Source organism: Myotis yumanensis, unplaced genomic scaffold, assembly GCF_028538775.1.
Source record: "Myotis yumanensis isolate MYYU_CA2020_CCGP unplaced genomic scaffold, mMyoYum1.0.hap1 SCAF_3, whole genome shotgun sequence".
Taxonomy (NCBI): domain Eukaryota; kingdom Metazoa; phylum Chordata; class Mammalia; order Chiroptera; family Vespertilionidae; genus Myotis; species Myotis yumanensis.
Window position 1 is genome coordinate 194,206,586 of NW_027223754.1, and position 14,166 is coordinate 194,220,751.

The window sequence follows — 14,166 nt, forward strand, 5'->3', positions numbered from 1 at the left end:
TGAAAAGGCTAACTCCACTGGGCTGACAGTCACACTGACATCAGCAGGGTTCGTGTCAAAAGTTCAGGAGGAAGTTTGACAAGATAAGAGGGAGAGGAAGCAATGTAGATAATTATCCTAGGACTGAGACTTAGCATCTGGCCTTCCAGCTGTAGGAAACCAGAAAGGGCAGTGACCAGAGCTGACCCTCCTATGAGGCCAAGGGGACCAGGGAATGGACAGCATGATGCTGAGTGATGGTCACACTCAGATGAGATGAGCGATGAAGTAGCCCCACCACAGCCTGACTCTTGCATCTACCTTCTTCAAACCTTGTTTTCAATCTTCTAGGATGCCCCTCCAGGTCTTTCCTTTCAACATTCCTTTGAGCATGTCCATCCTGCAGAGAGAATGCAATAGAGCATCCACCACATGGCTGGCCACATCTGCTCCTCTGACTCCTGAGTCTGCACAGATATAGCAGAGCAGCCAGTGAAGGTGGTCTGGGGGTTGGAATGATGAAGCTTAGAGCCCTTCCTGACAGATGAGACACTTGGGTGACCTAGCTATTGAAGGACATCTCCTAGTTTACTCCCATAGGACATAGGCTCCCCCTTTTCTGCAAGGTGAGGTTCAAGCTCCTTAGCACAGCACAATGGGCCTCCATGACCTGGTCCTTGCTGCCCTCGCTCTTATGTCACAATAACATAAACCCATTTGTTGGCTTCAGGAAAAGAGTCCCTTTTCTGGGTCCTAATAACAAGCTGTCATGAGAGCTCTTGAAACATTGAACACATTGCCTCACAGTTATGTGTATCTATCTCTCCCGGAGATTGTGCTGCACTCTGTGTCCCCAAGCGGGGGTCTGACACAGAGCCAGCACAGAGGGAGGAGGGATGGATGTGGCTTCAGGACCCTTGACTCATCTGAGGCAGTGCAGTGGGGCCAGGATTCTAGGGTTCACATCTGTTGTTCTTGATGGCCACACCAGGCTCTCAGTTGTCTACATTACATCTCTCTTTCCTCCTGCTAGATTGAAAAGGCCAGGACAGGGCAGTGCGCCACCTGGGAACAGGGGCATGCCTGAGCCCGCTGATGCCACTCTGCTAGAGCACGAGGAGGAGGAAGGGGAGATGTTATGAAAGACACCCATAAAAATCAGGTATCCTCTGCCTCCCGATGGCCTTTCCCCTCCAAATGGCAATGTGCTTTTGGACTATTTTTGCAAGAGCTTTAGAAAGCTTCTAGATTTGGTCTGGACTTAAAAATCAAGGCCCTAAAAAATGGACTTGGGCTACAGTGTAAAAGCATTTGGACAAGAAAAAGGCACTTCCCTTGAGGGTGGCAATGAGCAGCAGGATAATGAGGTGTCTGGGCGGGGCTTCCCGCTGACCAGCTAGATTTTCTCCTCTGGGACCTGCAGGCACAGGTCCCATCTCTCAGAGGGAGAGAGCCATTGTTACTGAGAGCTTCCCGGATGCCCAGCATACTGCTGGATGGATGGCTTCTGTGTTTGCCTTCCCTCCCATCAACATTCCTTAAGGTAAACAGAGTGGACGGTAGGCTGGAAGGTGCAGCTGGGTCAGTTGTCCAAACACCAAATGACTACTGTACCAGTTAGTAATAACTGCTCTCCCAAGGTCCCCAAGGGATCTCTCAAGATCCTTGCTTGCCCTTCCTGGAGTCTGCAGAAATTCCCTATTCTCCAACACTCAAAGAAGGCCCAGGGGAGGCTCTGCTCCATTCTACTGGTCCACTGGGCTATGCTGCCTGTTCCAGCTATAGAGATTTCACTATCACCTGAGAAGTAGGTCCTATCATCATCTCCATTTTATAGGAAACTTGAGACTGATTGAAATCAGTTAAATTGCCCAAGATCACATGGTTATGAGTGGTGAGATCAGGGGTTCAGCCCAGGTCTCCTGGACGTGGGTCACCGCACCACAACACCAACCAGAGGGGCAGCCCCTGGAGGGTCTGATAAGCGCAGATTTAAGACCCCAGGTGGAAAATTCCATGTCTCTGAGAGCAGCAGAAGCACTTGCTGGCAGGGCATCAGCAGGGCCCTTACCAAAGCCCTCTGCTGGCCCAGCTGAAATGTTTAAAACTCTCAAGTCACATACTCCTGTAGTTTGGTCGAGAAGGTGCTATTAAGGCAGTCCCAGCTCTGCCCTACATGTTAGCTGTGTGACCTTGGCTGGGTTGCCTAACTTCTTCTGGAGTCCAGCTGGCTTACTAGGTTGGGGTTGGAAGCAGTTCTGATGGCCTTTCTGAGGCTTCTCAGAGACCATCAACTTGCCTCTCCTATACCTTCTCAATGTTCTCACCCCTGCTGCTCATTCTTAGCTCCCAGGTTACTTTGTAATTGAATTAGGAATGTTTTTATATCCATTTTTCAGGAAGGAAAACCGAGGGTTGTAGAGTACAAATGACTCAGCTACAGTCCCAAGAAAAGTCACTGTGCTGAGACCCTGGGGTAGTCTTCTTGAAGAAGTATGCCTTAAGTTACAATTCCCTTGGGTGTCAGAATCAGAAACTGAGCTACCTATGCTCTCCTGCCTACCTTCACTGGAGAACTGCCAGCAGGAGCCAGAAGTATAGGAATTCAGAGAGTGGCCCTGCCCACTGTCTGCCCCCCAACACAGGCCTTTCTGTACCTAGACAGGGACCAGAGGACGCACCCTGACCATGGGAGGGAGTGACTGAGCCTTGCTGCTCTGGAATGGAACAGGTTTGACAGGGTAAAAAGTCTCTCAGAGGGAGGGAAGGTGGACAAGACCCTCTGGGGAAAAGCAGTGTAATGTTTGCCTCTGCTACAGGGAGCATGGGTGCCTAAGATCTCTGATAAAAAGCTTCACCCAAAGCTGAAGAATGACAGATGGCCACAAATTGGGTCCTATTTACACTTCTATAGCCTATCTTGGGTTTTGATTTTTGGTTAAAGATCCTATATAATTAGGGCCATTATATGCTTAGAGTGTATGATGATTTCCCTTAGGCATACTGACATTCATGTCTTCAATTTCATAGCAGCAAGCATTTTAATCCCTGTAAATATATAAAAACTAGAGGCCCAGTGCACAAAATTCATGCACTCGGGGGGTCCCTCACCCCGGCCTGTGCACTCTCACAGTCCAGGAGCCCTCAGGGGATGTCCAACTGCCGGCTGACTGCCAACTCCCTGAGCTGGCAGTCAGACATCCTTAGCGCTGCCACGAAAGTGGGAGAGGCTCCTGCCACCACCACTGCACTGAGCCCTGCTTCTGGCTGAGTGGCACTCCCCCTGTGGGAGAGCACTGACCACCAGGGGGAAGCTCCTGCATTGAGCATCTGCCCCCTGGTGGTCAGTATACATCATAGCAACAGGTTGTTCAGCCCTTTGGTCTATTTGCATATTAGCCTTTTATTATATAGGATAACACTACCCTCACCCTGCTCCCACTGCTCCCCATTCATTCTCTATCCTTTTACTGTTTTATATTTCTTCTTAGTGCAGTGGTTCTCAACCTACCTAATGCTGTGACCCTTTAATACAGTTCCTCATGTTGTGGTGACCCCCAACCATAAAATTATTTTTGTTGCTACTTCATAACTGTAACTTTGCTACTGTTATGAATCGTAATGTAAATATCTGATATGCAGCATGTATTTTCATTGTGACAAATTGAACATAATTAAAGCATAGTGATTAATCACAAAAACAATATGTAATTATATATGTGTTTTTCAATGATCTTAGGTGACCCCTGTGAAAGGGTTGTTCGACCCCCAAAGGGGTCGCAACCCACAGGTTGGCAACCCACAGGTTGAGAATCGCTGTCTTAGTGGTTACTGTTATCTGAAATTATCTTAAGTACATATTTTCTTATTTCTTTATTTTCCTGTCACATCCTCTAGATGGGAAACTCCATTAAAGCCTCATCTGCCTGTTTGTCATTATACTAATCAATGCCTAGGGGGAGAGCTGCAACATAGTAGGGCTCTTTAAAAGTCTGTTGTTACCCCAAACTTTTTACTTTTCTCTCTATATGTCAGACCCTTTCACCATTATGCATTCTTTTGTAGACTGTTCTTCTGTCTGAAATATCCTTCCTGTCATTATTCCCTTTCAAAGTCCTACACATCCTTAAGAGACATCTCAGAGGTCACATTCTCAGTGACACTTTCCCTGACTGTCCAAATCAACATTTAGTTGCTCTTTTTCTGGAATTCCTGCAGCCCTTTTGTTGATAACCTAGTTACAGCTGCTGTATCTGTATATGTGGGAATGGATTTCTATAAAATGATTAGAGCTATCTAAAAATAGAGCCAGCGCCTTGCGAGGAAGTGCTTATAGAGAGGATATGGAAATGGTCCAGGGTACTCTAAGCTGCTATATCTTGAGGAACCATCCTTTCTATTCACTGCTCTTCCCAGAGGGTTAAGATCTCTTGTGTCAAGGTCATATAGTTGAGAAGGGTGTCTGACAACTAGTAGGCATTTAACAAAATTTTAAAAAATGTATTGAATTAATAAAATATTTCTACCTTGTAAGGGAGAATAAAAGGTTCTGTCCAAATTTAAAATTCCTGTCTTAGAAGAGTCCCAAAGGGATATGACAGCGATGCTGGTTTTTATACTTTAGCAGAAGCTATAACACCTTCCCCCAGTACAGTGATAGTGAAGTTGCTGAGTGGCGGGTGGAGGGTTTGGAGTGGGAGGCCCACTTTTTCTCCCCAACCTACTGAGCTGCTGTACCAATGAGTCTGGAACCTCCCTCACATGGGACAATTGTTGGGAATCCCTATTGTATTGACACTTTATCTCCCATGTGCCAAGGGCATGCCTCCTCACCCCTTCACCCCCATTGAAATTCAGCAGTCAAGGTCCCTAAGGCACTCAGCCTCTTCTCCATCATTGTCTCACTGACCCAGTTGATAGCATGTCCTTCCAAACCACACAGATCTCCTGACCTCCTGGTGGGTAGAAGGGAGCACTTACCCTTCCTTACCAGTTGTATGACCTTGGGCAAGTTACTTACCTGTTCTTAACTATATGTCCTCAGCTGCTCAAAAGAGTTAAAACTACCAGGATGTACACACTGCCTTACATGAGGAAGCAGCCAATAAATGATAACCCTTACTGTTATTAGCTATTCTTTGGTCTGACCTTATCTTCCACCCTCTAAACCCACACTGGCTTCCAGTGCTTTCCTGCCAAATCAGAAGGTCCACAACTCCAGCTCCTTCTGTTTTGGCTGGTGGAGCCGGCCTGATGCCTTTTCTGTCTGCAAATCCTCAACCCTGACCAGCCTGTTTTCTAGCCCCAAGAATGTTCATTTTCCATATGCTCCCCAGCTGGCTCCCAGCTCAATCTCCGGAGCATTCTTTTCAAGCATTACCTTTCCTTTAAAAAATGCAATACATTAATGGTTAGGATATCAAAGCAACTATACACACACACACACACACACACACACACACACACACACGTGTGCATGGACACACATGCATGGGCATACACAAACATGCACACATGCAAACACATGCACGCCCACTCACCTCCATACATCTTCATGTGAAAAGCCATCTAATTCATTAGGCTGTGTTTCACAATTTCCCAATGAACTTTTATGTTTTCTTGCCACAGAAACTTCTGTAATTGAACAGGCAATGCCATTACTGAACTCTGCAACAATTCAACTCAGTCAAACTCATCAGTGGTAACCAGCTTTTAGAAAAGACTTTTGATAGCTTTGGGCCATTGCCTTCTGCACCTCCTTACTCCTCTCTACCACTGTTTCCCACCACAGGCACATCTGCACTCATTTCATTGGACTTCCATACACTGTAACCAAACACAGGCTGAGGACTGAAGGCAGCAAATCCATGGTCATTTAGAGTGCTTCAACCTGTTCTGTGGTTCTTTTCTTCCAAGCTGGGCCAACCTCCATCTGGAGCCAAGCACCCACCCAGGGCTTCCAGCCGCCACAGAGGTACTCGTGTTCAGCTCACAGTGAAACACGTGTGCCCTTTGAGAAGTCCACTTGCCCACTGTAAGTTGAGAAGGCTATGTAAGGACTTTGGGTCTCCTAAGACTTGGGGGTGGGGACCTGAGGAAGAGGGTCAGACTGAAGAAGGTTCCAGGGAGAGAGTCAGTCTTCAGTGGCTGTGGCAACTCCTGGGTGTGTGAAACCAAGCATACTCAAGGCCCTCTGGCCAGGGTTGTTGGGAGTGAGTGGGTGGTAGACATTTGTCTGCTTTCCAGGCTTCAGAGTAGCGCTGGAACTCTGTGAGTCAAAGCTGGGCCTTGCCGAAGGCCTGGTGTTGGCTTTGCACACCCAGGGCTGTCAGAGCTTGAAGCCTGGGGGTGGGGGTGCATCATCCTGGTGAAGCCAGACAAATCTCCAGGTAGCCATAAACTGACTACACATATTTCATTCTCAAACACATGTTCAAAGGTGATAAAATAAATGCAGATGGTTTCCCCAAGCCTCAATGGAGGGTTTTTACATCAAGTAATCGAACTAAAAAGCACACATAAACACACAGGCAGGAAAGGGACCCAACAAAGAAATTCTCAGAAACACCAAACCCTAAAACACTAGCCTGGAGAAAGCACTGTTGGACACAGTGAGAAGGACTGAGTGAGGGAGAGAATAAAAACAAGAACAAAGCTGTCTTATACATTTGCAAGAAGGAATAACACACACACTCTCTCTCTGTTTCAGAAAATTAGGTAGATTGCTAGTAGTTTTGCTGAGAAGGGTTAGAAGTCCTTCCCTGGTGTGTCAACTGAGAAGGATTCAAGGCCTGTCAGTAATACTGGGCCAGTGGCACTGAGCAAATGCTACTCTGGAGACTGCCTCCCACGGGATGATTGATATACTTCCACTGTGAAGTGTAGAAATTCCTACCAGAATTTCACAATGAGGACTCCTGCAAATCCCCCCAAAGCCAGCTATTGTCGTCATCATCATCATCATCATCATCATCATGTTACACTCCAGGGGGCTTCTTTTGTGCTAGGAAATGGATGTTTTCATTACACTGAAATCAATGTTATGAAATAAGCACTATCCTTATTTTTATAGACAAGGAAACAAAGGTTCAGAGAGGTTTAGTAACTTACTTAAGAACACACAGCTCATAAATGGAAAAACCTTAGAGAGGGATAAGAGGGCAGACAGAAGCCTCCACCAATGGCCAACAGAACTTCTCAGCATAGCATTCATTAAGAAAGTGAGGTCTGTCCAGTCTGCAGTAGAATCTCAGGATGCTGCTGAAAGCTCTGATAGGACTGGTGACTTATCCAGTGATATCCAAGCAATAGGGGAGAGCAAAGAGAGAGTGGAGTTTTCCAGGAGCCGGACACCAGCCCTCCAAGGCCTTCCTATCTCAGAGATGAGCGTAATTTTCAACCTTTCAAGGTGGCAAATGTGCACACTGGATGGAAGTAAGCCTGCTATGAACCTTAAAGAAGGCTCTGTCCTGGGCCCATAAGCTCAACATGTTGACTTTGGCAGGATATGAATAGCTTCTAAAGGCTAATAAAGTTACTGAAATGGTCCTGGATAATTCTTCATTGCACTGTGACCCAGCATGGGAGAGGCAGAGTTGTCACATGGCCTGAAGCCTGGAGTTCACTTCAAGAAACTTTTCACTCATCCTCAGGTTCACTTTCTCCTCAGAGTGGTAGTTGTCCTTGAAGCATGCTGCTCCAGACCCACTCTGGACATGCAGGCAAACTCCTTCCATTCAAGGTAGAGCCCTGCTTTGTAAGGACCATGGCTTTCCAGGCTGGTATCTGGGGTCTCTGTCACCCAAGCCCATTTCCCCAGGCAGCCAGACCCTCCAATCCCACTACTCATTTGGAATAGAAGTTCTAGAAGAGGAACATAAATTACAGCTTGAGAACTGGGCTTGAGTCAAGCATAAGACTTCATTCTCCTATCAGTAGGTTTGCTGTGTTTTTGCCATAGGCTCATGAAGCAAGAGGTAAAAAAGGATTCCATGCAGAAAACTGTGCTTTTGATTTCTCTAGGATTTCAATGTTCACTCTGAAATGCAGTGTGCCATGCAGAATGGGGGAAAGGGAAGGACTAGTGAGGAGGAAACAAGACTGTCATCATTCAAACAAGTATTTAAATATTCACTTGCTACTTACCTGCTCAGTGGTCATGGGCAACTTAAATCTTCAAGCCTCAGTTTCCTCACCTGTTAACTAGAGATCATCATGACTACCTGATAGGACTTGTGACAACTAATGGTGTCCATGTTCGAAAGTGCCTAGCACATAGGGGGAACAGGGCCAATTCTTCATTTCCTGCCCTCCTATTTTAGGCATCTAGAATCACATGCAGGAGAATGATGCTCTTAACCAAGTCACTGCTATTTGCTGAGCCTATTTCAAGGGCTAATGGCACAGAAAGGACACATCTTCTATTAGGTATGTGTCAGAGAGAGATCTTGGGGTGTGTGGCTGTTCTAGACACAGAGAGCACACGTGGGCCTTGAAGGCAGGGCAATCCATGGAAGGCACAGGGCAGGGTTGCAGGGCAGTGATGGCAGCTTCTATAGTGGGATAGGGGGCACCTTGCATCTTCAAGATGAGAGATGAGATTCCTTAGGCTCCAGACCCAAGAAGGTGAACTACTTCCCACTGGGAAAAGGATTTGGAGACCACAGTGTCCTCTTCAGGCTTGCCATAGCAGAGCAGGTGTGGCCATTCCCACAGGGACCCCCTCCACTGCTGTGACTCCTTCTGGGACCCAGCAGGCATTAGGAAGGTTCCTTCCATTTGAGCTTGTACATTTCAAAGTGATGAATCAACTAAAAATGATACAGAGGAACACAAGAATTGAGAGAGGAGGAGGAGGGGAGGAAAGGATGGACTAGCATTCTTGAATGCCTACCCTCAGCTAAATGTCTACAGGGGCTACTTAGCTGAATCCCCAAGACAGTCTGGGAGGTAGGCAGAATCCCCATCTCACTTTCTGTCCCTGAGAAACATGGGCTCAGGGAGGCCTCTGAACCTTACACCAAGTCACAAGGGAGGAGCTAGACTTTGAACCCCTGTCTGAATGCAAAGCCAGAGCATTTTCTAATTCCTCATGAAGCTCTAGGAGGCACTACTGCCAGGGGAGGTAGGAGGAGGCCAGGCGCCAAAGGATCTCTGATGAGTCAGTTTTCTTCTGTGGGCAGATTATTCATGATCCATTTCAGTTTGCTTCTGCGTAACCATACAATTATTGTTACAAACAGTTAAAATTTTTTCCTATGTGTCCAAAGGATGAAAACCACTTACAAAAGCAAAACAAACACCAAAGCCAAAACAAAACAAAATCCAACCCTTAAACAACCCCAAACAACAAATGTGCTGAAAAGAAACTTCCAAAACTAAAATTGCCAGGTTTGCTGTTACTGTTCTGGGGCCATACCACTGGGGCAGATCACAATTCTGATTGGTGAAGTGGATTCCTGTGCAGGTAAGAGAGAGCAGGATACCATCATTCTAGGTGAGCAGAGAGAGAAGAGCGAGTTATTGACAGTGAACTTGCCATCTAAATTAAGCATGGGCCTCAAAGCTACTGGGTAACGTTTTCAATGGAGGTGAAAACAGTTCTTTTAATTAATCAAACACGAAGTATACCAGGAGAGGGATATTACTGTGTCTATACACAACTCTGACATCATCTGATTTTAACAAGTTTACTAAAACGACAGTCATGGCCTTGACAATACTGAATGCAAAATACTGGTGTACACAGATTTTACAGAGCGGCTCCCAAGAGCTGGGTCACAAAGTAAGGTTTAACAGATGGGAGAGGCCTGAAGGAAGGCAAGCACACGGATTTTATTGAGAAAAAAAAGCTTATATACTGTAGGGTTGCTGAAGTTTAATAAATAAAGGTCAACTTATAATATATAAAAACAATATAAACATTTATATGCTACATGCATATCATATAATTTAAAGTAATAATTTATATATGGGGAGAGATGCCAATCTATGTTCTTCCAATCTTTCTTGACAAGGCACACACACAGGAGGTGTCTATCCGTATCCATCGCCAGCCTACGAGTTTATTGTTTTCTGACGTCAGTGCTCGGACGTAGGTTTGGGATGTTTTGCACTGAGAGTTCCAGTGTTTATCGTCAATACCCCTGCAACCGTTTTTGACAGGCCTGGCTTCTTTACATCTCGTCTCATAAAAATATTGTTTGACGGGAGAGTTGCCGGTTTTGATCTCCCCCAGCACCGTGACCTGGTGTCCCCGAATGTCGATGGCCGATGACTTGTCTGTCACCCACAGACTCTCGCTGTCACACACGGAGTACTCCCCTCGGTGACTCTTGTGCTCTGCGTACCTCTTCCGCCGCGATGTTCTGTTCGCCACCTCGGGGTTGCCCACATAATCCTCCATGAGATACAAGGGAGGAGGCTCCAAGGGGGTGCTATCACTCAGCAGGACCCGGGGGGAGTTGTAGCGTCTCTGTTGCCGCAGCAATTCCGTGTCCATTGCAATCATCGGCTGGAACTCTGACTTGGCAGGCTCGCCCTGCTCCTGCTCTCGGGGGGCCTCTGCTTTGGGCAGCGTGCTCTGGTAGTTCTCCTTAACGTCCACCATCTGCTTAGAAAGCTTGTTTTTCAAAATATCTGCCTGGATCAGCTTAATAATCAGGGAATTTAGTGAGTCTTCTGGCAAACTCCTTTGATCCATGTTGTTACCTTGGATGCCACGGAGATAAGCGAGAAATATCACATAAAACAAGATGGACATCACCTTGTTCACCTGTAAGATCTGAAAAGGAAACACAGGTGTTACTAGCAGACTGTGGTAGCTGATGTCATTCTGGGACCAGCTACTTGAGCTGGAGTGTCCCTGCGAGGGTAAGAGAGCAGGGTGCCACCATTTTAGGTGAGCAAACAAAACTCTGACGTCCCAAGATAGAGCTCTTAGAGCTCAGTCCCCACCCCTGGGAATCTAAAGCACTTTTCTCTCCTAGACTTCCAAGTGGCTTCAGCTCAAGTCTGTCTTCTAGCACTGTGGCTGTGTGATGGGAAAAGAGATTGTGTGTGTGTGTGTGTGTGTGTGTGTGCGCGCGCAAGTTGTATAAGCAGGAGGGAGAGAGCAAAGCATATTTTTAAAACAAAATGAGCCAAAAACATTTCTGGAGAGAGTTACAGATTAAAAGGGTTAGGTCTCTTCCTAGGACCCAGGGCACAAAGGCTGAGGCAGGAGGAGACTGCGTGCCAGCCCTTCTGTCTCTGCTCTTTGCTATTCACACAGCCCCCACTGCACTTGCATCTGATGTCTGCTCTATCTGCAGTCTTCTGTTCGGTGTGGACGATGTCTTGCCACTTCTTTTGACACCCCCTGAGACTGGAAAGACCATAGCCCACTCCACCTTGGCAAATCATGAAGAAGTTGGACCTGAAAATTATGAATGCATATTTACAGCCTTTTATTGGCAACAGCAGCCTTGCAAATGTCTCGAGACAGAGCTCTACTGCCTCCCGCCCCCCCCCCCCCCCACACACACACCCACTCAAATGCAGCCCTTGGAGTCTCTCAAAGGAATACCCTGCGGCTGGGGTTGGGGTGGTTGCTTCTGTATGGTGACATCAGAGAAGGGCTCAGCCCTGACTGGGCCACGCCTGGTAGAGCTGTTCTCCCCTTGTAAAGGACCATGTGGGGCCACTACCTACTCTGGGAGAGGGCCTGAGTTTCAGGGTGCTCTGCCAAGCTCTCCAGTGAACATGCTTCCCCAGGACACCCAACTGCTCCGCAGAGACTGTCTTCATTCACAAGACAGCAGCAGAAGCTGGAGAGGCAGCAACAACCAGCTGAAATTAACGAACCGGACTTGCCCTGAATTGCAAGTTTCCTTGCTGATTAATTGTTCTTGTTTAGTTTACTAAAGTTTCCATTACAAAAAGTCTCAGTGGTTAGATTTCTAATTCTGTTATGTCCTTGTTTAAATGGCATTTTTAACCCATCAACACACTCATTCTGTTGCCATAGCAGAACCTCAACATGAGGTTTCACTGAGTCCGTGTGGAATTAGTGGGCTAATCTCAAGATACCGTCCTTGCTGGTCTCTCCCTCACTAGAGCAAAGCCTTGATTCCCGAAAGCTTGGCCCTGGAAGAGACTCTCTGGGTGGCTGCATGGGTAATTCCACCGTTAATACCTTGTGATTCACACCATCCACCCGGAGGTATCCATTCTTTAATCACCATTGCTATCACCTCGCTGGCCCCCAGGGGTATACTGTTTCCTCTTTAAAGCTATGTCTAAGCATGGAAAATAAAACCCTTCCCTTTGGTTCACCTTTGGCACTTTCAGAAAGACTTTACTAAATCCAGGGGAAACAGAAGAGAAATAAACAAAGGTGGCATGAGACACAGAAAAGCCATCCTGCTTACCCAGTACCCATGACTGAGCCTGTCCACACTAACTTGTTCCCAGGACTTACAGACACAGCCTCTTTTCCCATATTGTCTGAAGAACTGTTGTCTTGTCCCCAAAGGCCAGCAAGCAATGTTGCAGGCACTTTGTTCCAATTTCCGCCTCTCTCTGATAAGGAGACCATCTTTTTTCCATGGGAACCACTTTGTGGACAACTGACACCCTCAAGGTTAAAGCATGAGCAAAGGATTCTAGCTTTGCTGCCCAACCCTAGAATTGGCCCTAGGAATCGTATTATCCCAGGAAAATGGTTCCCACAGGACAACTCATCTCCCTCTCACTCTGCATATAAGTGACATTTCCTTCAATCTTGCAGGACCAACAAAATGAAACTTGAAAAATACAAGTATATCCTACATACCACTAGAACAGGGGTGGGGAACCTTTTTTCTGCCAAGGGTCATTTGGATATTTATAACATCATTCTTGAGCCATACAAAATTATCAACTTAAAAATTAGCCTGCTATATTTGGTCAAATATTTAATTAACTCACCCCTAATGCCTTGGCAGGGCCAACCAAATGATTTTGCAGGCCTTATACAGCCCAAGGGCCAGACATTCCCCACCCCTGCACTAGAATTATACCCCCTTCTCCTACCTCCCCACTACCAAACAGAATAAAGCTTCAATAACATAATTTGAGACTAAATGTTTATCAAAAATTTTATTAAATCCCCTCAAACCCAGCCACTATAAACACAGAATACACAGAATATCTGCTCATGAGGAAATCAATCAAGTGTGGTTGGGGGCGGGGGGGAAGGTCCCAGGTAGAATAAGAGTCAATGTATAGATTAACAAGGTCAATACAAGGGTGAGTTGATAGGAAGAATGAAAGATGATACCAATGGTTTGGGAATGCATCTTTATGGCTGGTGGTCTCCGTACAGAATTAAAGGGTATTAAAAAGAGAAGATCACTTAATCCAATTCCTTCATTTTCTAGAAGAGGATATCCTAAATCACAGTTTAAAAAGGGGAGACACAAGGGAGAGAAGGGTTCTTTGCACTTCGGGCCTAACCTCCCTTTTCATCATATTATGATTGGGCTCTTACATTCTATGCCTCAGCCCCATTCACTCTTCAGAAGGTACTTGGATACGCTTTATAACCCATGTGCATGTGTGCTCCCCTCACCTTGCACACTTTCATCACCTCTCTGTGGAGATTTTACCCATTCCTCCTTGCCTGGTTCAAAAACTAACTTTTCTAAGAGGCTCCCAGCAGCAGCAATTGCCACTTCCTTTGCATTTCCTGCAGCATGTTTTCCAAATGACAATGGTGGGCGGTATGGCATCCTTCATGGCATCACATGGCTTACTCTCTAGACTCTCTCTTCTCTGAGGTCAGGAGCCCCTTCCTCCCTGCTCGTGTCTGTGCCTCTCCCTGCTGTCCACACCACAGTGCACACAAGATGGAGGTGGAGGTCTGGGTGCCATGAGTCAGAGCTGGAAGTGAGGGTGGCTAAAGGCAGAACAAGTTTCATAATGTGCAGGGCGTCATGCAAAACTTATTTAGAGGCAGGGTGGCTTCAGGAGGTGTGACCATGTTAGAATCAATGTGCGGAGTCTCCAGGCACATGTCCCATTCTCCCATTGCACTTCACTTACAAAACACATATGCAGAGATAAAATTCTTAAGAATTTCAAGATGACAGCAACAGAGCATTGAACCCTGAGTTCAACGGGGTCCTCTTCTGAGTGTAGGACCCAGGCCACTGCATTGGTGCATAC

The 14,166-nt window shown here is 46.5% G+C and overlaps 1 protein-coding gene across 2 annotated transcripts in view; it reads right to left on the minus strand.

Annotated features, from left to right (window-relative positions):
• Window positions 1-9,624: 9,624 nt before the first annotated feature.
• The window catches only part of NTF3 (neurotrophin 3), a 68,666-nt gene continuing 64,124 nt past the window's right edge, over window positions 9,625-14,166 (minus strand). The window contains exon 2 of one of the 2 annotated variants that reach the window (XM_070407931.1): window positions 9,625-10,762. In XM_070407931.1, the coding sequence (XP_070264032.1) occupies window positions 9,968-10,741 (774 nt within the window). In that variant the 5' untranslated portion in view covers window positions 10,742-10,762 and the 3' untranslated portion in view covers window positions 9,625-9,967. The remainder of the gene's footprint in view (window positions 10,763-14,166) is intronic. The other variant, XM_070407930.1, reaches the window with a different exon arrangement.